Below are 27,458 nucleotides of genomic sequence, written 5' to 3'. Positions count from 1 at the left end.
CTTTTGAACGACACCATTGGATTTACTATGTCATGTACTAGAAAAGAGGAAAAAAATTCCAAGTGCGGTGAAACTGCAAACAAAAGTGCAATCCCACACTAATTTTTTGTTTGGCTTTCTTGCAAGGTTCACTAAATGCTAAAACTGACCTGATATTATGATTCTCCAGGTCATTACGAGTTCAGAGACACCTAACATGTCTAGTTTATTTTTAATCTAAGTGGTGGTGAAACAAAATTCCAAACTTTGCTTAAAAAAAAAAAAAAAAAAAGCGCCATTTTGCGTTACCTGTAGCGTCTCCATTTTTCGGTATTTCGGGTCGGGTGAGAGCTTATTTTTTTAATGATACCATCTTGGTGCAGATATGTTCTTTTGATCACCAATTATTGCATTTTAATGCAATGTCACGGCGACCAAAAAAACGTAATTCATTTTTACTTTTTTTCTTGCTACGCTGTTTAGCGATCAGGTTAATCCTTTTTATTTATTGATAGATCGGGCGATTCTGAACGCGGCGATACCAAATATGTGTAGGTTTGATTTTTTTTTATTATTATTTTGAATGGGGCGAAAGGGGGGGTGATTTAAACTTTTATATATATTTTTTTTTTTTTCATATTTTTAAAAACATTTTTTTTTAATTTTGCCATGCTTCAATAGTCTCCATAGGAGCCTGCCATAATTCGATCGGCTCTGCTACATAGGAGCGATGCTCAGATCGCCTCTATGTAGTAGAATTACAGCATTGCTATGAGTGCCGACCACAGGGTGGCGCTCACAGCAATCTGGCATCAACAACCATAGAGGTCTCAAGGAGACCTCTGGTTGTCATGCCGATGCATCTCTGACCCCCGATCATGTGACGGGGTCACCGATGCGCGCAAAGCACTTTTGGCTTTTCATTGGCTGTAAGCCATAATCATCAACATTAACAGAAATAAACACATGAAATAGATCACTCTGGATTGATTTATCCCTCTCTATATACCGAGCACTCGAACATTTTAGTTCTCGATCATCACTAGCAGGGACAAAAGACTTCCTCATTCTACATAAAGCGGAGAAAATAGAAGAATTATCTGGGTAGAAAGGCAAAATGAGCAATTGTAATTACACAGTGCTATATAATATTAAAAGGATTAAAACTTTGATGGGAGGAGGAGGAGGAGGAGGAAGAGGAGGAGGAGGAGGAAAAGGAGGAAGAGGCGTGCTTCTTTGATGGTAACATTTCTGGAGGTCCAAAACATCTCTGGTCATTCCTGGAAGTCTAGTTTAATGAAGAGGTCTTGTTGGTCTTATCGCTGGTGGTCTAGTTTAGTAAAGGAATCCATTACCGGAGGTCTAACTTACAGAGGGAGCTTATAGTAACATCCCTGGTGGTCTAGTTTAAAGAGGGGGCTCATGGTAACATCCCTGTTTTTTTGGTGAAGGACTTCTTGGTAAGGGTTCATGGTAAACTATCTGGTTTTCTACTTTAGCGAAGGGTTTCAAAGTAACATCCTAGCTTGATGAAGGGGTTCTTCGTTCGTAAACTACAATGTCAGTTCTCACTACTACTCATAATTTATGGACATCTATGGATGGTTTATTTGACTGTGTGGATTGCATGGATTGTTACCGACATCTAGTAAGAATTTCATGTCAATAGCAGCTTTAGAAATAGAATTTCTTAGAAAATTGGTGACGTGTTCAACACTTATTTCTCGTGCATTGTGCCTTCAGTTATATATTTTATTGATATTGATGCCCCTGGTGGTAGTCTGTGCTGCCATATTTACCCTCAGTGATGGACTGTGCTGACATATTTACCTCCAGTGATGGACTGTGCTGCCATATTTACCCTCAGTGATGGACTGTGCTGCCATATTTACCCTCAGTGATGGACTGTGCTGCCATATTTACCCTCAGTGATGGACTGTGCTGACATATTTACCTCCAGTGATGGACTGTGCTGCCATATTTACCCTCAGTGATGGACTGTGCTGCCATATTTACCCTCAGTGATGGACTGTGCTGCCATATTTACCCTCAGTGATGGACTGTGCTGCCATATTTACCCTCAGTGATGGACTGTGCTGCCATATTTACCCTCAATGAGGGACTGTGCTGCCATATTTACCCTCAGTGATGGACTGTACTACCATATTTACCCTCAGTGATGGACTGTGCTGCCATATTTACCCTCAGTGATGGACTGAGCTGCCATATTTACCCTCAGTGATGGACTGTGCTGCCATATTTACCCTCAGTGATGGACTGAGCTGCCATATTTACCCTCAGTGATGGACTGTGCTGCCATATTTACCCTCAGTGATGGACTGTGCTGCCATATTTACCCTCAGTGATGGACTGTGCTGCCATATTTACCCTCAGTGATGGACTGTGCTGCCATATTTACCCTCAGTGATGGACTGTGCTGACATATTTACCCTCAGTGATGGACTGTGCTGCCATATTTACCCTCAGTGATGGACTGTGCTGCCATATTTACCCTCAGTGATGGACTGTGCTGCCATATTTACCCTCAGTGATGGACTGTGCTGCCATATTTACCCTCAGTGATGGACTGTGCTGCCATATTTGCCCTCAGTGATGGACTGTGTTGCCATATTTACCTCCAGTGATGGACTGTGCTGCCATATTTACCCTCAGTGATGGACTGTGCTGCCATATTTACCTTCAGTGATGGACTGTGCTGCCATATTTACCCTCAGTGACGGACTGTGCTGCCATATTTACCCTCAGTGATGGACTGTGCTGCCATATTTACCCTCAGTGATGGACTGTGTTGCCAAATTTACCTCCAGTGATGGACTGTGCTGCCATATTTACCCTCAGTGATGGACTGTGCTGCCATATTTACCTTCAGTGATGGACTGTGCTGCCATATTTACCCTCAGTGATGGACTGTGCTGCCATATTTACCCTCAGTGATGGACTGTGCTGCCATATTTACCCTCAGTGATGGACTGAGCTGCCATATTTACCCTCAGTGATGGACTGTGCTGCCATATTTACCCTCAGTGATGGACTGAGCTGCCATATTTACCCTCAGTGATGGACTGTGCTGCCATATTTACCCTCAGTGATGGACTGTGCTGCCATATTTACCCTCAGTGATGGACTGTGCTGCCATATTTACCCTCAGTGATGGACTGTGCTGCCATATTTACCGTCAGTGATGGACTGTGCTGACATATTTACCCTCAGTGATGGACTGTGCTGCCATATTTACCCTCAGTGATGGACTGTGCTGCTATATTTACCCTCAGTGATGGACTGTGCTGCCATATTTACCCTCAGTGATGGACTGTGCTGCCATATTTACCCTCAGTGATGGACTGTGCTGCCATATTTGCCCTCAGTGATGGACTGTGTTGCCATATTTACCTCCAGTGATGGACTGTGCTGCCATATTTACCCTCAGTGATGGACTGTGCTGCCATATTTACCTTCAGTGATGGACTGTGCTGCCATATTTACCCTCAGTGACGGACTGTGCTGCCATATTTACCCTCAGTGATGGACTGTGCTGCCATATTTACCCTCAGTGATGGACTGTGTTGCCATATTTACCTCCAGTGATGGACTGTGCTGCCATATTTACCCTCAGTGATGGACTGTGCTGCCATATTTACCTTCAGTGATGGACTGTGCTGCCATATTTACCCTCAGTGATGGACTGTGCTGCCATATTTACCCTCAGTGATGGACTGTGCTGCCATATTTGCCCTCAGTGATGGACTGTGCTGCCATATTTACCCTCAGTGATGGACTGTGCTGCCATATTTACCCTCAGTGATGGACTGTGCTGCCATATTTGCCCTCAGTGATGGACTGTGCTGCCATATTTACCTTCAGTGATGGACTGTGCTGCCATATTTACCCTCAGTGATGGACTGTGCTGCCATATTTACCCTCAGTGATGGACTGTGCTGCCATATTTACCCTCAGTGATGGACTGTGCTGTCATATTTACCCTCAGTGATGGACTGTGCTACCATATTTACCCTCAGTGATGGACTGTGCTGCCATATTTACCCTCAGTGATGGACTGTGCTGCCATATTTACCCTCAGTGATGGACTGTGCTGTCATATTTACCCTCAGTGATGGACTGTGCTACCATATTTACCCTCAGTGATGGACTGTGCTGCCATATTTACCCTCAGTGATGGACTGTGCTGCCATATTTACCCTCAGTGATGGACTGTGCTGCCATATTTACCTTCAGTGATGGACTGTGCTGCCATATTTACCCTCAGTGATGGACTGTGCTGCCATATTTACCCTCAGTGATGGACTGTGCTGCCATATTTACCCTCAGTGATGGACTGTGCTGTCATATTTACCCTCAGTGATGGACTGTGCTACCATATTTACCCTCAGTGATGGACTGTGCTGCCATATTTACCCTCAGTGATGGACTGTGCTGCCATATTTACCCTCAGTGATGGACTGTGCTGCCATATTTGCCCTCAGTGATGGACTGTGCTGCCATATTTACCCTCAGTGATGGACTGTGCTGCCATATTTACCTTCAGTGATGGACTGTGCTGCCATATTTACCCTCAGTGATGGACTGTGCTTCCATATTTACCCTCAGTGATGGACTGTGCTGCCATATTAACTCTCAGTGATGGACTGTGCTGCCATATTTACCCTCAGTGATGGACTGTGCTGCCATATTTACCCTCAGTGATGGACTGTGCTGCCATATTTACCCTCAGTGATGGACTGTGCTGCCATATTTACCCTCAGTGATGGACTGTGCTGCCATATTTACCCTCAGTGATGGACGGTGCTGCCATATTTACCCTCAGTGATGGACGGTGCTGCCATATTTACCCTCAGTGATGGACTGTGCTTCCATATTTACCCTCAGTGATGGACTGTGCTGCCATATTTACCCTCAGTGATGGACTGTGCTGCCATATTTGCCCTCAGTGATGGACTGTACTTCCATATTTACCCTCAGTGATGGACTGTTGTAGCGCCCCCACTGCCGCAGGGCCGAGGGGTACCCGGTACCGGGTCTCGGAGTCTCTGTTCTGGGGTTGTCACGGTGGCTAGACCCGGTCCGTGACCCTGCTGAGGGGCGTACAATAAAGGTGGAGGTATGAGATGATGTTATGGTGCGGTGAAGTGCCGGTCGCAGTAAATAACGAGGACACCAGGTTGCAGTCTCTTTACCTCTTTACTGAAGGCTTCAGGATCCTCAATCCGGAATACGGTTAACCGGGCCGCGCAAGCCTGGCCGGTCCGATGGCACATCCAGAGCTCCCTTTGCAGGTGGAAATCTGTGCCTTCCTTCTAGCGCTATGTGTTGTGGTCCTCCCCTGCTGTGCTTACGGAATAGTCCCCACAACTGTTGTGTCTGTTTCTCGTGTTCCCTCACAACTCGATTCTGATGTTCTTCCACGTCCCCCAGATGTTATGGTTAGGATGCACCCGTATGACGGGGAGGCTCGGAGCTCTTCGGGGACTCTAGCGTCGCCCCACTCCTGTTGTTACCCCCCTGTGTCTTCCTAGGTCAATTGGGTGAGACAGCCCGCCTATAACTGACTGTCCTGCCGTAGGTTTGAAGTATTGCTTGGAGCTTAGTACTTCCTCGGCGTTCTGGCCACCGGTTACGCGCCTCAGTAGGATGTTGCCTCGTCTTACAGCACGACTCCTACTGGTATTCTCCTTGTTGCGTTGATCTCGTTTCTCACTCAGCACAATAAACCTCGCTTCTTGTCCTTTCTTGGGGTACCGCCGCTATATCGTGCAGGCGCGGTCCCGTAATGTTCTCTCTGTTCGCTAGGCTTCTGTCAGGATCCCACCCCTGACAGGGACCCCCCTGAGTCTTCCCCTACAACACCCTCTGCCACAAGGTGTTGCCTGGTTCCAACCCAGTCAGCTTTCTGATCTAACTTCCTATCTAACCCCCAGTTTTACCAGACTGTGGGGAGTGGCCTAATACATAGCACCCTTAGCTCCCCCTGGAGGCCGGACTGTGAAATGTATTGGTGTCTGTGATACCTGGTCAGATGAACTCCTTCAGTGCCATCAGACGTACCATAGCCCCCCTTAGTGGCGGAGCAACAGTACTGCAACGACCAGGACTCTGGGGCGCTGCACTGTGTTGCCCTATTTACCCTCAGTGAGGGACTGTGCTGCCATATTTACCCTCAGTGATGGACTGTGCTGCCATATGTACCTTCAGTGATGGACTGTGCTGCCATATTTGCCCTCAGTGATGGACTGTACTACCATATTTACCCTCAGTGATGGACTGTGCTGCCATATTTACCCTCAGTGATGGACTGTGCTGCCATATTTACCCTCAGTGAGGGACTGTGCTGCCATATTTACCCTCAGTGAGGGACTGTGCTGCCATATTTACCCTCAGTGATGGACTGTGCTGCCATATTTACCCTCAGTGATGGACTGTGCTGCCATATTTACCCTCAGTGAGGGACTGTGCTGCCATATTTACCCTCAGTGATGGACTGTGCTGCCTTATTTACCCTCAGTGATGGACTGTGCTGCCATATTTACCCTCAGTGATGGACTGTGCTGCCATATTTACCCTCAGTGATGGACTGTGCTGCCATATTTACCCCCAGTGATGGACTGTGCTGCCTTATTTACCCTCAGTGATGGACTGTGCTGCCATATTTACCCTCAGTGATGGACTGTGCTGCCATATTTACCCTCAGTGAGGGACTGTGCTGCCATATTTACCCTCAGTGATGGACTGTGCTGCCATATTTACCCTCAGTGAGGGACTGTGCTGCCATATTTACCCTCAGTGAGGGACTGTGCTGCCATATTTACCCTCAGTGATGGACTGTGCTGCCTTATTTACCCTCAGTGATGGACTGTGCTGCCATATTTATCCTCAGTGATGGACTGTGCTGCCATATTTACCCTCAGTGATGGACTGTGCTGCCATATTTACCCTCAGTGATGGACTGTGCTGCCATATTTACCCTCAGTGATGGACTGTGCTGCCATATTTACCCTCAGTGATGGACTGTGCTGCCATATTTACCCTCAGTGAGGGACTGTGCTGCCATATTTACCCTCAGTGAGGGACTGTGCTGCCTTATTTACCCTCAGTGATGGACTGTGCTGCCATATTTACCCTCAGTGATGGACTGTGCTGCCATATTTACCCTCAGTGATGGACTGTGCTGCCATATTTACCCTCAGTGATGGACTGTGCTGCCATATTTACCCTCAGTGATGGACTGTGCTGCCATATTTACCCTCAGTGAGGGACTGTGCTGCCATATTTACCCTCAGTGATGGACTGTGCTGCCTTATTTACCCTCAGTGATGGACTGTGCTGCCATATTTACCCTCAGTGATGGACTGTGCTGCCATATTTACCCTCAGTGATGGACTGTGCTGCCATATTTACCCCCAGTGATGGACTGTGCTGCCTTATTTACCCTCAGTGATGGACTGTGCTGCCATATTTACCCTCAGTGATGGACTGTGCTGCCATATTTACCCTCAGTGAGGGACTGTGCTGCCATATTTACCCTCAGTGATGGACTGTGCTGCCATATTTACCCTCAGTGAGGGACTGTGCTGCCATATTTACCCTCAGTGATGGACTGTGCTGCCTTATTTACCCTCAGTGATGGACTGTGCTGCCATATTTACCCTCAGTGATGGACTGTGCTGCCATATTTACTCTCAGTGATGGACTGTGCTGCCATATTTACCCTCAGTGATGGACTGTGCTGCCATATTTACCCTCAGTGATGGACTGTGCTGCCATATTTACCCTCAGTGAGGGACTGTGCTGCCATATTTACCCTCAGTGAGGGACTGTGCTGCCTTATTTACCCTCAGTGATGGACTGTGCTGCCATATTTACCCTCAGTGATGGACTGTGCTGCCATATTTACCCTCAGTGATGGACTGTGCTGCCATATTTACCCTCAGTGAGGGACTGTGCTGCCATATTTACCCTCAGTGAGGGACTGTGCTGCCTTATTTACCCTCAGTGATGGACTGTGCTGCCATATTTACCCTCAGTGATGGACTGTGCTGCCATATTTACCCTCAGTGATGGACTGTGTGAATATATTCTATTTACATTATTTTAATGTCCTGACATCTTTCCCTGAAACGTTTTATTTCTTATGATGATTCTTTTTTATACATTTCATACAGTTCTCAACAGCGGAGACTCCGGAGATTCGTGGCGTCGTCCCATCTTGTGGGGTTCCTGGTAAGAATGTTATCACCACATTAAACTGCATGTTTAGCAATAATTCTACTTTCCAGACTGGAAACTATAAGAATTCAGGAACACTAAGCACTGGATATTATTACAGCTCCTCCTGCTTTGTCCTCTTCTACATCTTGATTTTGATAATATTACTATTAAATCTGAGAAATATTGAAATAAATCTTCTCCGTGTATCCCAGGAGCTCAGCCGTGCACACTAATAAGTCAACTGGCTGCAGCAGGAGCCTCTCCCCTTTTGCTCTTTCTGCCTCCTTAGCAGTTTTTCAGATGAAAATGAGAAGATCAATAGTTCTTTTTCAAATTCTGACATGACTGGTTTATTTCTGGAGCATGCAGATAGCCCTCCAGACAGACACACAGACAGGGTCTGCTGTTTACTTCTAGGTTTAGTGTTCCTTTGTAGCTGCAGTCCAGTATATGGAGCTGCCGCACTTCTAGTTTGGCAGACATCTTATATTTAGTAGTTTGCTTTACTCTTTGTGCTATAGGCAGCATCATTGAGCTGACTGGGAAGATCATGACCAGCAACTACGAAGACTATGATTTTAATGTGGACTTCATTGAAGGGTATGTACTGTGAGAACATGAAGTATATACAGTAGAAAGAAAAAAAAGGGGTTTTTTTGAGACATGAGAGGTCAGTGGGTGCTCTCGTCCGCTGGCCCGAGACTGCATGGACCAGGGACAATCCCACTGAACGCCCGCTGTCCTTTTACCATGGGCATAATACTACTCAAATAAAATGCAACACTAGAGTCTCACGCTTCCACTGGCTCTCTGGGATTAGAGCAGCTGCGAGTTCAGAGTGTTCAGGGCTGACTACCCCCACCAATGGCAACTAATTTTTGGTGGTCACCCACAGAGAGGAAGTAACAACAAACTTAAGAAGCTGACAGTCCATTGAGGCACATGGCCAGGTGACCAGATGGTCCCAACCTGGCTTCTCCAAGTTTCTCCATGGAGCCAAGAGACCAGAGGATCCCAATCTGGTTTCTCCAAATACATCCACAGGGCTCAGGTGACGGGAAGGTCCAAATAATATTAATAATGGGGGTGTCTTATGACTCTCAACTATTAACCTCTGGGCTTGATGTCAGCGGCCATAAACCATCTGACATCAACTCCAATCCTATTACTCCACTTGCGACCACATCAAGGCAAGTGGGAAGAGCTGGGACAAGCACCAGAATTGGCACATATAATAGACGCATTTTTTCTGGGTTGGCTGTGGGCTGTTATTTTTAAGCAAGGGAGGGCCAATATTCATGGCCCTTTCCCAGTCTGAGAATACCAGCCCCAGCTGTCTGCTTTAGCTTGGCTGGTTATCGAAAATGGGGGGGAACCCTATGACTTTTTTAAATGTATTTATTGAAACAATTTTAAAAAACAGCATGGGGACCCTCTACTCTTGATAACCAGCCATGATAAAGCTCACAGCCTCAGCTGTTGATTTTGTTTGCCTGCACTGGTTATCAAAATTAGAGGAGAACCCACGTCATTTTGAAAAAAAAAAGTATAGCACAGGCGCGGGCTGATGAATACTCTCATATATATATGTCTTTATTCATTTTTTTATTGTGCTTTATAATATATATATATATATATATATATATATATATATATATATATATATATATATATATATATATATATATATATATATATATATATATATATACTGTACATATATATATATATATATATATCATAAAGCACAATTAAACAATTAAAAAATAAATAAAGATATATAGAGATATATATTTTATTTTTTAGTATTATTTTTATATATATTTTTTTAATTGTTTTTCTTCTGTTTTTATTTTTTTTTTGTTTTAGTTTTTTTCTCTACTTGATTATGTGGATGTCCATCTTGCCTGAGCTAGCATCATATCGTAATACTTTTCAGCACCCAAATTTAAATAGGAAATTGTAGCCTGAAAATAACTCATGGACTTGTAGGGAAGTTTGTGCATGCTCTGTGTCCTGTGCAGAGGTCACTGTGCAGGGAGAGAGGCAGGAAGTGATCATTTATTGTTAATGGTGGATTCACAGATACAATGCTCAATCCTATAGATAAGATAATAGGAATGTGCAGGACAATGTTCATATCAGATCTGTATTTTTTCATATCATTTTAAGTTTACCTTGTTTTTCATGCACTTATTTTTTTTTTTATTATTATTTTTCGACACAGTCCTATAATTATGACATCTGACCAAGACGGATGGAAGTCAGTGTGCTCGATGGCTGACAAGATCTCTAAAACCATGTAAGTTAATGATTGAACTCTGCAAAAGTCTAAATCCCTATTGTTTGTTTCATGATGTCTTTTATCTTGTTGTCGCCCCCTACAGAGGTAGAAGGTTTCAGAAGGTTTATACTGTTGCAATAATACAAAGGAGAACAAAGTAGACAAGTCTTCCCCTTTTAGCCAACTCTTAAAGGGCTTCTCCACCTATAGGCAATTTATTTAAACCTAAATACATTTATTTGGGGGGATAAAAATATTTTCTGCAATCGGGTTTCATAAAAAAGTTGCACCATTTAGCTTTTACAGACTCTTTATTTCCGTACTTGGAAGTGGTTTTTGTCCATACATCAGCTGAGAAGAGCTCAGAAAAAAATCTCCCCCATCAGACTGTCAGAACAAGCTCGCTGATGGATCCTCAGTTGACTCATTCTGCAGCCAAGAATAGACAGTACACAGCAAAGGCTAAGGAAAGTAAACGGTGCAGCATTTTTAATTGAACCCAATTGCAATGAATTATAGCCCCAAATACATGCAAATAAGTGAAACAAAATATCCACAGAGGTGGAAATATGCATTTTTTGGACTTCCTGGCCACCAGCAGAGGGAGCCGAGGAGCTCACTGCATACGGTTTATATACTAAATACAATATATACATCGCACCCTGATTATCTGCCTCTTCCTTCCCAGTTACCCCATACATGTGAATGGTGACACTGGAAGCCTCCGATGCAAAACAGCAGGCAGCTACATTGGTGAGTAATTAGCCACATGGCTGTCAAATAATATATCAAAATCGTTCACCATCTGTTAATATTTCTTACCTGCTATATTCTACTTGTTTGTAATGTGTAAACCGATGGAACAAAACTTTTATTGGCAGCCAGTGCAGATTTTGGAAAGTCCAGTAAAGTTTCCATAGAGTCACTGACTGGAGTACATTGGTTTCGTAAATTATCATTAAATTGTTGCAAAAACAACGCCCATTGTTGAAAAGGATGGGAAAGCTGTAATAATAATAATAATAATAATAATAACAATAACAATAATAACAATAATGCTAATAATGCTAAAATAATAATAATAATAATGGTAAAAATAATAATAGTAACAATGATTGTAATACTACTACTACCAATATTAATAAAATATTGCTAATAATAATAATGGTAAATATAATTATAGTAATAAAAATAATTATAGTAATAATAATATTGTTAATACTAATAATAATACTATAAATGTTAAAATAATAATAATATTGTTAATAATATTAATATTGCTAATAATAATAATCTTATAATAATAATATCAATGTTAAAATAATAATAATAATAATAATAATAATAATATTGCTAAAAACAATAATATAAATTATAATGGCCTTATGTAATGCTAACATTTGCTAATAATAATATTAATAGTGCTGATAATAATAATAATAATAATAATAATGCTAAAATAATTAAAGTAATAATATTGTTAATAATAATACTACTACTAATAATACTATTGTTCATGATAATAATAACAATAATATTGCAAATAATAATGTTAAAATAATAATAATATTGTTAATGATAATATTAATAACAATAATCACATTGCTAAAAATAATAATAAAAATTATAATTGCCTTATGTAATATTAACATTTATTTACACTGTAGACAGAAATTATGCAAATTTGGCTGTTTCAGATTCTACAGATATTTTTTTATGTTATGGCAGTCCAAATTTCACTGAATTTATACGAAGTAGGCATTTAAGAAATAATCATAATTCATTCCAACTATTTTTTTTTAGATAGTTTTAACCTCTAAAACTACTTAAAAGAATATTCACAAACTTGGAATTTTCCATTTTTGCGGTTTTGGTTTTGTTGCTCCCCTTCTTCCCAGAGCCAAAACTTTTTTTTTTATTTTTCCATCAATATGGCCGTGTGAGGTCTTGTTTTTTTGCAGGACAAGTTTACTTTTGAATGACATCGTCGATTTCACCATATCGTGTACTGGAAAACTCATCATTTTTTTTCTGGGTTTTTTAATTAGCATGTTCATTAAATGCTCAATCTGATCTGCCATCATGATTCTCCAGGTCAATACGAATTTGTAGACAACAAACATGTATAGATTCTTTTATATTTAAGTGGTGAAAAAAAATCCCTAATTTAGATTAAAAAAAAAACAAAAAATGTTGCCATTTTCCGAGACCTGTAGCATCTCTATTTTTTAGTTGAAATAAAAACAAAACGCACTTTTCCAATTTTATATTTAAAAGTAACGACCACAGTTATACTCACCTAACGCTTATTCCTTTGAAGCCCTTGTCTCCTGTAATAAAACTAAAATAAAAAACAACCATATCCCTCACCTGTCGATCGTTCTGTCCCACGCTGTAATGTCCCATGCCGCATTCCATATCTGGGAATTACTAGTTTTTAACCTGGACTTTGCCAAGCTGCGACAGTCCAGGTTGAGAACCACTGATGAATGAGCTGCTGCGAGCGCAGCATTAGTGAGCAGCGGTGATCTCACCGAGGTTACTGCTGGTCACTGAGGTTGTGTTCCCAGCCAGGCCAATGAACTGCGGTGACCTCAGCACCATGAGAAAAAGTCACTGAGTTCACCGCAGTTCAAGCTCAGTGAGTTCACCGCAGATCAAAGATCAAATTGCAGTTTTTTTTTAATACAGATGGTGAGATGAAAAAAATAATAATTACAAAAAAATGTAAAACATTACATGAAACATAAAACCCTTGTAATTTAAACAGACGACACATTCCCTATCAGGCTAAACCAGTGAATGTATTCCCAGTTTCATCTAGAAGCAGCTTATTTCTATATACAGTATATAAGTAATAGCGGAGCATGGCAGTACCAGGCAAAGCCTATGGACAAGAGTCTAATGCAATTTATTTCTCTTTGCGCAGGTTCACAGAACATCACATTCTCCATATTCAACAAAGGAAAGTATGTCTATTCTTTATACAACATCATACTTTCGTCTCTTCTTCAGGGGTTACGTTAAGGGTCTGATTCGTTATTGCAGTTACTCTTGTTTTTTTTTCTAGTTTTGGGTGTATTTCACCTGTTTCTTATTCGCGCCTTATTTTTTTAATTTGTGCATTTTTTTAAACTCTATTTTGAACTTTGCTATTATTGTATTTTGCTTCTATAGCTTTTTCATGTTCGGCGTTGTGGTTGATGTTTGGGGTTTTCCAGAGGTTTTTGCTGATTCATTAACCCCTTAACGACCGCGATACGCCTTTTAACGGTGGCCGCTAAGGGTACTTAAACCACAGTGCCGTTAAGTAACGGCGCTGTGGAAAAAGTGAATAGCGCCCCCCAGAGTCGGATTTTCTCTGGGGTCTCGGTTGCCGAGGGTAGCCGAGACCCCAGAGAACATGATTCGGGGTTTTTTTACCGACCCCCGAGTTGCGATCGCCAGTAATTAACCGTTTACCGGCGGTCGCAACAAAACAAAAAAAAACGCGATGTGCCGTTTAATTTCTCTGTCCTCCGATGTGATCGCACATCGGAGGACAGAGAAATAGGGTCCCCGATGGCCCCCAATAGCCCCCCGATACTTACCTACCTCCCCCGGTGCTCCTCGTGCGTCCCCATGGGCGCCGCCATCTTTTTTCCGGGAAAAAATGGCGGGCGCATGCGCAGTACGCCCGCCGCCCGGCACCCGGAAGATCTTTGGGGTCTCGGCTGCCGGGGGTAGCCGAGACCCCAAAGAACATGATCGGGGTCGGTTTGCACCGACCCCTGTTTTGCGATCGCCGGTAATTAACAGTTTACCGGCGACCGCAAAAAAAAAAAAAAAAAGCGATCTGTATTTCTCTGTCCTCTGATGTGATCACACATCAGAGGACAGAGAAATAGGGGGATTCGGGGACCCTAACATACTCACCCGGTGTCCCTGGGTCCTCTTCTGTCTTCTCCTGCCAGCCGGCTTTTTCCTTATGGCGGGCGCATGCGCAGTGCGCCCGCCATCTGCTGCCATCTGCCGGCCGGCAGGAGAAGACGAGTTGGGGCTAAAATTAGGGTTAGGGTTAGGGTTAGAGTTAGGGTTAGGGTTAGAGTTAGGGTTAGGGTTAGAGTTAGGGTTAGGGTTAGAGTTAGGGTTAGGGCTAGGGTTAGGGCTAGGGTTAGGGCTAGGGTTAGGGTTGGGGCTAAATTTAGGGTTAGGGCTAGGGTTAGGGTTAGGCTACTTTCACACTAGCGTTTTTTGGCTTCCGTCGCAATGCGTCGGAGAAAAAACGCATCCTGCAAAAGTGCTTGCAGGATGCGTTTTTTCTCCATTGGCTTGCATTAGCGACGCATTGCGACGGATTGCCACATGTCGCATCCGTCGTGCGACGGATGCGTCGTGCTTTGGCGGACCGTCGGCACAAAAAAAGCTACATGTAACTTTTTTGTGCGACGTGTCCGCCATTTCCGACCACGCATGCGCGGCCGGAACTCCGCCCCCGCCTCCCCTCAGAATGGGGCAGCGGATGCGTTGAAAAAACAGCATCCGCTGCACCCGTTGTGCGGCGCTTACAACGCTAGCGTCGGTACGTCGGCCCGGCACACTGCGATGGGCCGAGTACGACGCTAGTGTGAAAGTAGCCTTAGCCTTCTATCACACTTGCGTCGGTACGGGGCGGTCGCAATGCGTTGGCCCGACGTACCGACGCACGTTGTGAAAATTGTGCACAACGTGGGCAGCGGATGCAGTTTTTCAACGCATCCGCTGCCCAGTCTATGTCCTGGGGAGGAGGGGGCAGAGTTACGGCCACGCATGTGTGGAAATGGCGGACGCGACGTACAAAAAAAAGGTTACATTGAACTTTTTTTGTGACGACGGGGCTAAAGTTATGGTTAGGGTTGGGGCTAAAGTTAGGGTTAGGGTTGGGGCTAAAGTTAGGGTTAGAGTTGGGATTAGGGTTTGGATTAGGGTTGGGATTAGGGTTACGTTTGGGATTAGGGTTAGGGGTGTGTTGGATTTAGGGTTTTGATTAGGGTTATGGTTAGGGTTGAGATTAGGGCTGTTTTGGGGTTAGGGTTGTGATTATCGTTAGGGTTGTGATTAGGATTATGGATCGGGTTAAGATTAGGGTTAGGGGTGTGTTGGAGTTAGGGTTGGAGTTATAATTTGGGGGTTTCCACTGTTTAGGTACATCAGGGGGGTCTCCAAACACGACAGCCAATTTTGCGCTAAAAAAGTCAAATGGTGCTCCCTCCCTTCTGAGCTCTGCCGTGCGCCCAAACAGTGGTTTACCCCCACATATTGGGTACCAGCATACTCAGAACAAATTGAACAACAACTTTTGGGGTCCAATTTCTCTTGTTACCCTTGTGAAAATAAAAATTTGGGGGCTAAAAAAATCTTTTTTGTGGGAAAAAAGTTTTTTTTTTATTTTCACTACTATGCATTATAAACTTCTGTGAAGCACTTGGGCATTCAAAGTTCTCACCACATATCTAGATAAGTTCCTTAGGGGGTCTAGTTTCCAAAATTTGGTCACTTGTGGGGGGTTTCTACTGTTTAGGTACATCAGGGGCTCTGCAAACGCAACATAACACCCACAGACAATTCTATCAAAGTCTGAATTCCAAAATGGCGCTCCTTCTCTTCCGAGCTCTGCCGTGCGCCCAAACAGTGGTTTACCCCCACATATTGGGTACCAGCATACTCAGAACAAATTGGACAACAACTTTTGGGGTCCAATTTCTCTTATTACCCTTGTGAAAATAAAAATTTGGGGGCTAAAAAAATCTTTTTTGTGGGAAAAAAAAATATTTTTTATTTTCACTACTATGCATTATAAACTTCTGTGAAGCACTTGGGCATTCAAAGTTCTCACCACATATCTAGATAAGTTCCTTGGGGGGTCTATTTTCCAAAATGGGGTCACTTGTTGGGAGTTTCTACTGTTTAGGTACATTAGGGGTCTGCAAATGCAACATAACGCCCGCAGACAATTCTATCAAAGTCTGCATTCCAAAATGGCGCTCCTTCCCTTCCGAGCTCTGCCGTGCGCCCAAGCAGTGGTTTACCCCCACATATGGGGTACCAGCATACTCAGGACAAATTGGACAACAACTTTTGGGGTCCAATTTCTCTTGTTACCCTTGTGAAAATAAAAACTTGGGGGCTAAAAAATCTTTATTGTTAAAAAAAATAATTTTTTTTTTATTTTCACGACTCTGCATTATAAACTTCTGTGATGCACTTGGGCATTCAAAGTTCTCACTACACATCTAGATAAGTTCCATGGGGGGTCTAGTTTCCAAAATGGGGTCACTTTTGGGGGGTTTCTACTGTTTAGGCACATCAGGGGCTCTCCAAACGCGACATGGCGTCCGATCTCAATTCCAGTCAATTTTGCATTGAAAAGTCAAATGGCGCTCCTTTGCTTCCGAGCTCAGCCATGCACCCAAACAGTGGTTTACCCCCACATACGGGGTGTCGGCGTACTCAAGACAAATTGTACAACAACTTCTAGTGTCCATTTTCTCCTGTTACCCTTGGTAAAATAAAAATTTGGAGGCAAAAAGATCATTTTTGTAGAAAAAATGCGATTTTTTTATTTTCACGGCTCTACGTTATAAACTTCTGTGAAGCACCTGGGGGTTTAAATTGCTCACCACACATCTAGATAAGTTCCTTAAGGGGTCTAGTTTCCAAAATGGTGTCATTTGTGGGGGGTCTCCACTGTTTAGGCACATCAGCGGCTCTCCAAACGTGACATGGCGTCTGATCTCAATTCCAGCCAATTCTACATTGAAAAAGTAAAACGACACTCCTTCTCTTCCAAGCTCTGCGGTGCGCCCAAACAGTGGTTTACCCCCACATATGGGGTATTGACGTACTCAGGAGAAATTGCACAACAACTTTTGTGGTCTAATTTCTCCTGTTACTCTTGTGAAAATAAAAATTTGGGGGCAAAAAGATCATTTTTGTAGAAAAAATGCGATTTTTTATTTTCACGGCTTTACGTTATAAACTTCTGTGAAGCACTTGGGGGTTAAAAGTGCTCACCGAATATCTAGATAAGTTCCTTAAGGGGTCTAGTTTCCAAAATGGTATCACTTGTGGGGGGTTTCCACTGTTTAGGCACATTAGGGGCTCCCGAAACGCGACATGGCGTCTGATCTCAATTCCAGCCAATTCTGCATTGAAACAGTCAAACGGTGCTCCTTCACTTCCAAGCTCTGCGGTGCGCCCAAACAGTGGTTTACCTCCACATATGGGGTATCGGCGTACTCAGGAAAAATTGCACAACAAAATTTGTGGTTAAATTTCTGTTTTTACACTTGTGAAAATTAAAAAAAATGGTTCTGAAGTAAAATGTTTGCAAAAAAAAGTTAAATGTTCATTTTTTTCTTCCACATTGTTTCAGTTCCTGTGAAGTACGTAAAGGGTTAATAAACTTCTTGAATGTGGTTTTGAGCAGCTTGAGGGGTGCAGTTTTTAGAATGGTGTCACACTTGGTTATTTTCTATCATATAGACCCCTCAAAATGACTTGAAATGAGATGTGGTCCCTAAAAAAAAATGGTGTTGTAAAAATGAGAAATTGCTGGTCAACTTTTAACCCTTATAACTCCCTAACAAAAAAAAAAATTGTTTCCAAAATTGTGCTGATGTAAAGTAGACATGTGGGAAATGTTATTTATTAACTATTTTTTGTGACATATCTCTCTGATTTAAGGGCATAAAAATACAAAGTTTGAAAATTGCAAAATTTTAAAAATTTTCGCCATATTTCCATTTTTTTCATAAATAATCGCAAGTAATATCGAAGAAATGTTACCACTAACTTGAAGTACAATATGTCACAAAAAAACAATCTCAGAATCAGTGGGATCCGATAAAGCGTTCCAGAGTTATAACCTCTTAAAGTGACACTGGTCAGAATTGTAAAAATTGGCTCGGTCATTAAGTACCAAATTGGCTCTGTCACTAAGGGGTTAATCAATCGCGACTTCTTTAAAAGTTGCAGAATTTTATGAATTTAAAGGGGTTGTCCTGAAATACAAGATGAATATACTTTTTTTCCAAAGAACTGAGAAACTCTTGTACACGGCCTGTGCCTTTATTCCAGTTGAATGACACTTAGGCTTCTTTCACACTTGCGTCGGTAAGGGTCCGTCGCTAAGCGTCGGCACGACGTACCGACGTGCAGCACCCCAGGGTCCTGGTCGTTGCAGTAATGTCATTCTTCCACCAGGGGGAGTGATGTTACATCTGAAGGCAATAAAGGAGATCTTCTTACAGGTATCACTATCCACACAACACACTTCACACTCCAGTCCACCAGGGGGAGCTATGCTCCTATTATTAGGGCACTCCTCACAATTAGGTAAAACTGGTGGTCTGGATAGGAAGTTAGACAGAAGCTGACTGGGTTTCACCCAGGCAGCACCTGTCAGGCAGACAGCGGGAAAGGAGGAAAGAGCTGCAGACAGAGTGGGTCCCTGACAGGGGTGGGATCCTGTCAGAGGCCTAGACAGAAGGCCACGGAGCTGCGCCTGCCCGACGTGCGGCAGCATCCTAGGAAGGAGACATTAGAAGAGAATTGTATTGCGGAGGGTGAGAAACGAACTCATAGCAAAAAGGAGAGGAAACCAGAAGGAGTTCTGCCCTGCAAAAAGCTGCCTCCTTCTGAGGCGCAGGATCCGTAGCCGGAATACCGAGGGAGTAATCGTTTCTAAGCATTGCTCCAGAGACCGGCAGGACAGCTAATTCCATATTGGTTGCCCGACCCATACCCAGGAGGCACGGTGGCAACTTGTGGGGGCCGGGGCATGATAGAGTCCCTGTAAAAAGACTCAGGCCACCAGTCATGCGGGTTCATCCTATCCATTCCACCAGGGGAACAGAGAGAAAGACATAACATCTAGAACATCTACAGTAGTTGTGAGGACCTTACCGAGAAGCTCAGCAGGGAGGGACTACAACACACAGGCGCTAGAGGAAGGCTACTGATTTCCACCTGGATAAGGGGACTCTGGATTTGCCTTCAGACCGGCCAGACTCTGCCTGCCCTGTGATCTGTACCCTGGACTGTGGATGCTGAAGCCTCCAGTAAAGGTAAAGAGACTGAAACCTTGTGTCCTCGTTATTCTCTGCGCCTCACACCATCCACCATCTACACACCCTGGGGACACACTTCACCTGTGGGAAGGTATACCATCTAGCTGCCATAACATCACCCCAGCGGACCCCTAAGCAGCGTCGTTCACCCTGACCGAATACCACAGGTGGCGTCACGAACATTATCCCTTTAAAGACCTTTCCCCCATTTACAATGGACGTCCCTAGGGCCATGGACCAGGTCAGCCACCATGACATCCACCTTGAGAACCGAAGGACCTGGTACAGAGTACCCCGCCGCCCTTGGGGTACGCATGTTGTGAAAATTTAAAACATTGTAAAGTCCCGGGGAGGAGGGGGTGGAGTCTACCACGGACCCGCCGTACAAAAAAACGTTCCCTTGAACGTTTTTTCGTGCTGTCGGTACACCAAAACACGACGCATCCAGTGCATGACGGACGCGACATATGGCCATACATTGCGATCTGTCGGCAATACAAGTCTATGGGCAAACAACGCATCCTGTGGGCACATTTGCAGGATCCGTTTTTTCCCCAAAACGACGCATTGTGACGGATGCCAAATGACGCAAGTGTGAAAGTAGCCTAAGTAGCAATACCAGTCACAGAAGTTACGCTGTTTCTGCAAAGAATTGCTCACTTAAGTCATGTCATCACTGCTGTGGACGGATCCCATGGCTTTATCTCTTTTGTGGCTATTATTACACATGAACCTGTGATAATTCACAGCATTAAACCAGTCAAAGTGCACAAGATAAGAAAAATAAGTCTGTCAATTGCAGAGATGCGCGGATCAGGCAAATTTGAATTTCGACTGTTTGCGCAACTTTTCCCATGAAAAGTTCAATTTGCGGAGATGTTATTCTCCCCAGACCTCAGAGCATAAAAAACACAATATGTAAAAAAAAAAATTAAAAATCCTTTTACTAACCTCATCTCTTCAGTCTCCCTCCTACTCACCACCACCGTTCCAGTCCTTGTAGGATCTTCTGGATTCTCCAGGACTCTCATGCTGTTCCAGACAACTGGCTTTCAGACCCAGAGGGTTCTGCACAAGCACATGACAGTTCATGACGTGATCCATTACCTACCGGCCCCATGAAGAGCACAGCGTGAGATGCTGGAAGATTGCAGAGCGAGTGGTGGGGGACAAGAAGATGTGGCGAGGACCGGATGGATGGTGGTGTGTAGTGGAGAGGCCGGAAGGTGAGTGTAAAGGTGAGTATTATTATTTTTTTCAAATCTTTTGTTGGCCTGTTATGGTTCAGAAAAATGTCAGTCAGAGGCTGAATCCGCGCAGAAGCAAATTATAAAAATTTATGTCAAAATTTTTTTTAAATTCCAGTATTAATCAGTCATACTTGAATGTATTCACTCACCTCTAGTCAGCTGGAGCCTAATGGTGGTTTCCAGTTACATTACCTAAATTAGATAAATTATTAGTGAAAAATGCACAAAAAATAGTAACTAAGGTTTTTTGTAAAGATGCTATGATCTACACTTACTACAAATGTTACGAGGCATCAGAGACAAGGATCCAGTCCTGAAAGGTCCAGCAGAGGACTACCCCATTTGGAGTTGACTTTGGAGCAGTCACATCATGGCTGTCTATTTATTGATGATACATCATGTGTATAACGTGATAGCAAATATGACAATGTATTTATAAGAGGATGTGTACGTTATCTGCAGAGGCTTAAGGTGGACTTAGAGATAATTGTCTCATATGGGTGCATGAAATCCCACCCAGCGCTATCACATCCAATGTACTATATAATAATGCAGCGCCCCAGAGTCCTGGTCGTTGCAGTACTATGGCTCCGCCGCTAAGGGGGGCTATGGTACGTCTGATGGCACTGAAGGAGTTCATCTGACCAGGTATCACAGACACCAATACATTTCACAGTCTGGCCTCCAGGGGGAGCTAAGGGTACTATTCTTTAGGCCACTCCTCACAGTCTGGTAAAACTGGGGGTTAGGCAGGAAGTGAGAGAAAACGCTGACTGGGTTGGAACCAGGCAAGACCTTGTGGCAGAGGGTGTTGTAGGGGAAGATTCGGTAGGGTCCCTGTCAGGGGTGGGATCCTGACAGAGGCCTGGCAATCAGAGAGAAAGCTACGGGACCGCGCCTGCACTTCATAGCGGCGGTGCCCTAAGAAAGGACAAGAAGCGAGATTTATTGTGCTGAGTGAGAACCGAGATCAACGCAACAGGGAGTAATACCAGTAGGAGTCGTGCTGTTAGACCGAGGCAACATCCTACTGAGGCGTAAATAACCGGTGGCCGGAACGCCGAGGAAGTACAGAGCTCTAAGCATTACTTCAAACCAACGGCAGGACAGAGAGCTATAGGCTGGCTGTCTCACCTACATCACCTACGCAGACATAGGGGGCAACCTTTGGAGAGGGGCGACTCTAGGGTCCCGGAAGAGCTCCGAGCCTTCCCGTCATACGGGTGCGTCCTACCATAAGATCTGGGGGGCGAGAAGAAGGAGAACATCAGAATCGAGTTGTTGTGAGGGAACACGAGCAACAGACACAACAGTTGTGGGGTACTATCCCGTAAGCACAGCAGGGGAGGACCACAACACACAAACGCTAGAAGGAAGGCACAGATTTCCACCTGTAACGGGAACTCTGGAGGTGCCATCGGACCGGCCGGACTTGCGCAGCCTGGTTAACCGTATTCCGGACTGAGGACCCAGAAGCCTTCAGTAAAGAGGTAAAGAGACTGCGACCTGGTGTCCTCGTTATTTACTGCACCGCACCACTACCACCACTACCACCATCCACATCTATTACTGTACACCCCTCAGCAGGGTCACGGACCGGGTCTAGCCACCGTGACAACCCCAGAGCAGAGACTCAGAGGCCCGGTACCGGGTACCCCTCGGCCCTGCGGCAGTGGGGGCGCTACAATAACCCCTTTTGTTTTGTTTTTTACACAAATGTTAGGCACGTTCCTTTATAGTGCCTTATTGCTATGTGTGATCTTTGTGGACAGGTCCATAGTGAGAAAAGACGCCTGGAGCATCAGTGCAAAACAAGAAGTGTTCCTACATCAGACATTCCCAGGTACAGTCTTATCTAGGTTTCATTATTCCTTGTTTTAGAAAAGACTTTATGACATTCCTCATTGGGTGAACCCCAAAACTCCAAAATGGACCAGATTCTGATCTTATTAGGAAGTCATGAGATCTAATGATTAATGTTTCTCCTTTTGGAGAGTGAGGTGTCTCTTTGTGACGGTCTAAAGTAAAGCAGAGGGTTCTCAAACGGTCCCTGGAACTGGGACACTAACAATCCCTGTCCCGGCGGTACACTTGATGGTGGAGAGGCCCGAGTCCCCGACCTTACTATACTTATGTTAAGCCTTTAGCTGTCCCCTCCCCCACCCCATGAGGCCTGGGATAGAAATGTAATGTGAACAAGACACACAAGATAAAACAGGGATAACAGAAAACCTCTATCATACAAAAGCACCAACCAACAATTGGGAGGAGGATAGGGACAGGGAGGAATAAACTGAATAGGAATAAGGACAAGAAGATAAACACTCATGTACAACAGCAAACCACAAATCACTACAACTATTACTCCAACTACATAGCTTGGCACTTAGTACAGGAAGAAGATTCTTTCACCGGCAAAGGAAGAAATACCCAGAGCTGGAATAGTATTGAGTAGAGATGATTAGAAGCGCCAGGTGTGAGCATAAAAGCTAAATGTTCCCAGCCAGCATGGAAAGAGTCCGTAACCCCTTCAGTGCTTAAGGAAAGGAAATGTATTTAAAATAGGATACGAATCACAAAGTCTCTAAAGAGGACCCACAATACATTACCCGACTTGGCGTCTGACCTCAGGTCTCCCAGGGGGACGTGAAGCCCTCGTAACAACATCCTTGGAATGCCAGTATGAGGAGGCTTATAAGCCATGCAATACTTCTCTGATAAATTTAATATGCAAATTGCCTTTTCAGAGAGGAAGAGGACTAAAACTCTAGCGTCACCTATTGGAAGTAGTGATCCCAAAAGTCATTATCGACACTTTAATTATCCTTGCCATATGACTTGGGATAAAAGCCAAACCATAATCTCAATTTGCAGACACAATGTTTTGGGGCTTGCAAATAGGTGGCACCAGAGTTCTTGTCCTCGTCCTTTCTGAAGAGGAAATTTGCATATTGCATGGCTTATAAGTATCCTTACATTGACATATCATGCATGTCACTCTAAAAAAGGAAAAACATTACCCCTTAGATCCCAGTCAGAAGCCTCTTAGCCAAATCAGATCTCATACTTTGCATGAGGGTAAACACCCCAAAACACATGTCTGCAAATTGAGGTTCTAGTTTTGGCTTTCTGGATTGGGGTTCCATGAAAATGGGGTTACACACAAAATCTACCGAATAATCATAAAGATAAATGAATAAATTATGTCTGCTGCAGTCACCACTAGGTGGAGCTGATGAGCAATACCGGATTTTGTGTATTATTAGGATCCATTTATACACAGTATGCAGTATTGCTCCCTCTAGTGGAGGCTGCTGGTAGCCAGAATTGTGTTCTTTAAAATTTTGGGTTGATTTATGGAGATTAATACAGCACACACTCGCGCTATGCCAGTCTTGCTGAAATAGTAGGTGCTAAATTCATTAAGTTCATTACTGAGTGGTGTGCGTCTCCGTGTGCCATGCCCCTTTGTCTTTAAAGGGATTTCAAGCTCCGTATTAGACCCCAGATTCCTATATCGATGAATCAACAGATTTATCAATAAATAATTTTGGAACTTTAATGATAGAAAAATAAAATGTATGTTTCAACTTTTCAAAAAGCAGGAAAATAAATGTTGCCCTTCATAGCCCAACAGTCCAAAAGTTTTTGGAAACTTTTTGGCAATGTAATGTGATCCATTGCTGAGATCTCGAAGAATAAGTAACTCAAATGGGGTAAGGGGGTAAAGACTAATACCCCATCTTTACTTTTGAGTTATTTTACCTTTACTTTGGCAGAAATCCACTCCGTGTATCCAGATATCGGCAGCGTAGGAGGAGGAACAGACGTCGCCATCAGGGGAGACTTCTTTATGGATCCCGCTAAAGTCAGCATTGCAGGTAAGACAATTCTTCTGTAACGGTCCCTTCACAAACTCTATTTTTTAGGCTGCAGAAAAACATTGGCTGCAAACTTTATATGGATTAGAAACCGCACAGTTTTCGTCATTTCCTTTCTTCTTTGGTAAAAGTCTCTTTTTTTTTATAGCAGCATGTCATTTTTCTTTTTTTGGGGGCATTTTTGTCCATAATTTTTAGTTTTTTTGAACAAAATACTGCGTTTTTAAGGCACTTTTTAAATGATGTTTTTCATTGCAAATCACAAATGTGATGTTAAAATTAATCTTTCAATCACGTGATCTATGCAACACATGGCTACAAATGTAAAAAGAAAAAAGCAGGTACTAAAAAAAGGGAAAAAAGTCACAAAAAAACATAGGGAATAAAATTAAGATTGACATACAAAAAAAAGTCACCGAAAGTGCTCCTTCTAATTCACATTAACAACAAAAAATGCTTAAAAAATATATACAGTACCTCCAATTTTTGGGGGGGTTTGGAAAGTAAAACACAGTAAAAAAACAAATACAAGAACAATTGTCAATAGTTTTTGGCATATTTTTAAAAGAATTGCTTTGCCCCGCTGTGTTTTAATACCTGACTTTATTGATATTTTTTTTATTCAGCTGAGTTTTTAACTTACAAATCGTGTTTAATAAAAAAAGAAAGTCTGGGAAAAAAATAAACTAAAGTCACAACAGATCTCCAAAACCCCTACAGTGTATGTATTGCATTACATTTTTCCCTATCAATAAATAGGAATTCGATAAGGCTGAGATTTCAGTTGCTATCATGGCCAGGGGCTTTCAATTGGACCAGTGGGAAAAAATGGATTCTACTAACACTGCTATTGGCAGAATAGGGAGTTTTATGTCCCGCCCATGAGTTCCTCAAACACCACCCATGAGCAGCTCCTAAAAGAGCAGACATTCTTATAAAGAGGATTTATATCATCCCTTCCCCTATTTTTTTAAGAAATAGCCCTGAACGTTTCAAGTTTGTATCCAAAAAAAACCAGGGAAATCCTGATGTGCAGTTTGCAGTTTGCTCCAAGTTTCAGATTTTTCATTTGTGGGAGTGTCTCTCCCTGTAATACATGCTGGATGTGAGGTCTGAGCACATCCAAGGTGCTGCTGTCCTTAATAGCTCATAGGTCAACATTGCTTCTATCCTAAACTTATTTAATCTTCGTGTACTCTCGTCACCCTCATCTACTGCCTGTTTTCTCTGCCCTCCCCGAGACTAAACATGCTTTCTTCCCTCACCATACTATGGGTACAATCTGTAATACTGAGAGAACAGAGGGAGAGCAGAGATTTTTTCATATTTTTGCAGATCGTTGAGCTGAATAAATGACTTACAGACATTCTGCAGAAGAAAAATAGCTAAAAGAAATTAAGAATGACTGATTACAAAATTTTTAATTTGGACACAAATAAAGAATAAAACAAATCTGTGCAAAAGTGAAGACAGCCGTTAATAAAATTGCTGACCATGTGACTAGCATTACCCTCATAAATAATGGTGGCCCATAAATTATTTTCTCTTTTTTTTTTATCACAAAGTTATAGCAAATACCTGAAGCTTCCACAAGTGAAACTTACCGTGTGCAGTTTTTGTTACGCCTCCTATTGAGATCAGCCCTAGCTGCTAAGATTTGTAGCTTCCCTAATTTTCATATTAGGGGAGAACTTTAGTAACTTAACAATCACCTTACAGATACTTCTATTTAATATTACAGGAAACATCTGCAAGATCAAATCCCTGACACCACAAGTCATAAAATGTACAACTGCCCCACCCGGCCAATACGAAAATGCTCCATATCCAGGTACGGTATATTTATTTAGCTTTTGTTTTCTGTTTTACCTTTTTTTTTCCTTATATTTATCATATTTGAACATTACACTTAAAAGCAAAAAAAAAAAATTAAAAAGAAGCCATCATCAAAAAATGTCCCATAATTTAAATATGTGAAAAACCCTATTATATAAAACTCTTTATATATCCACATACTCCTACCACACATTATTTATAAAAAAAAAATGTAATGAATAAACCTGTATGACATCCGATCAAAAATGATTAAACAAAGTTAATCCCAAACAAAAAACTTTGCGATTGACATATGTTTAGTTGCTGATTGTTAAATACATATATTAGGGAAACATATATTTAGAAAAACCTGAGATGGGCTGTTATTTTTGGAGAGATCTGCAGGATTGGTAGTGGGACGGATCTCTCCCTCCACTCCAAGTCTTGGGATTGGCTCTATGTCCACAAAAGCCATTTAAACTTGCAGTTAAGGTTTCTGTCAGTGTTTGGTTTACAAGCAGCAAAGCAGGAGCTCAGGTCAGGTCAGGTCAGCAGTCCGGAAAAGCCATTGTCGCACCCAGTGATACAGTGGTGCCTTTGCGCACAGAAACAGATTTGATACGGACTGTTATGGACAATCTGCGAACTGGAGGATAACTTACACACACTGTCAAGTCGGCGCCGTTATACTGATTGCATTGATACCTGGTGGTGAAATCTGTAATTTTGAGTTAATAATATGCTCGTGCCCCGGGGAGGGGCTGTAGGGAGTCTTCATGTGATGCTCTGATTAGGGATTCATACTGATGTCTTCTGACAGCTCACCGATCCCTCACTGTCACAGTCAAGGTACCCAGTGCCAGAGGCAGCAAACCAAACCCAAAACATCTTTGAACCACCACCATATTTGACTGTAGGT

General features: G+C 43.0%; 1 protein-coding gene across 1 annotated transcript in view; it reads left to right on the top strand.

The window, feature by feature from the left end:
- Nucleotides 1-27,458, top strand: part of PKHD1 (PKHD1 ciliary IPT domain containing fibrocystin/polyductin) — a 785,044-nt gene that overhangs the window by 7,520 nt on the left and 750,066 nt on the right. Inside the window, exons 5-12 of the mRNA XM_077281797.1 lie at nt 8,175-8,232; nt 8,742-8,820; nt 10,448-10,522; nt 11,193-11,257; nt 13,434-13,473; nt 22,616-22,686; nt 24,623-24,724; nt 26,466-26,555. Of these exons, the coding sequence (XP_077137912.1) occupies nt 8,175-8,232; nt 8,742-8,820; nt 10,448-10,522; nt 11,193-11,257; nt 13,434-13,473; nt 22,616-22,686; nt 24,623-24,724; nt 26,466-26,555 (580 nt within the window). The remainder of the gene's footprint in view (nt 1-8,174; nt 8,233-8,741; nt 8,821-10,447; nt 10,523-11,192; nt 11,258-13,433; nt 13,474-22,615; nt 22,687-24,622; nt 24,725-26,465; nt 26,556-27,458) is intronic.

Source organism: Ranitomeya variabilis, chromosome 2, assembly GCF_051348905.1.
Source record: "Ranitomeya variabilis isolate aRanVar5 chromosome 2, aRanVar5.hap1, whole genome shotgun sequence".
In the NCBI taxonomy this organism is placed as follows: Eukaryota; Metazoa; Chordata; class Amphibia; order Anura; family Dendrobatidae; genus Ranitomeya; species Ranitomeya variabilis.
Note: the sequence above shows the minus strand (reverse complement) of the source record. Positions and strands in the feature narration are given on the sequence as shown.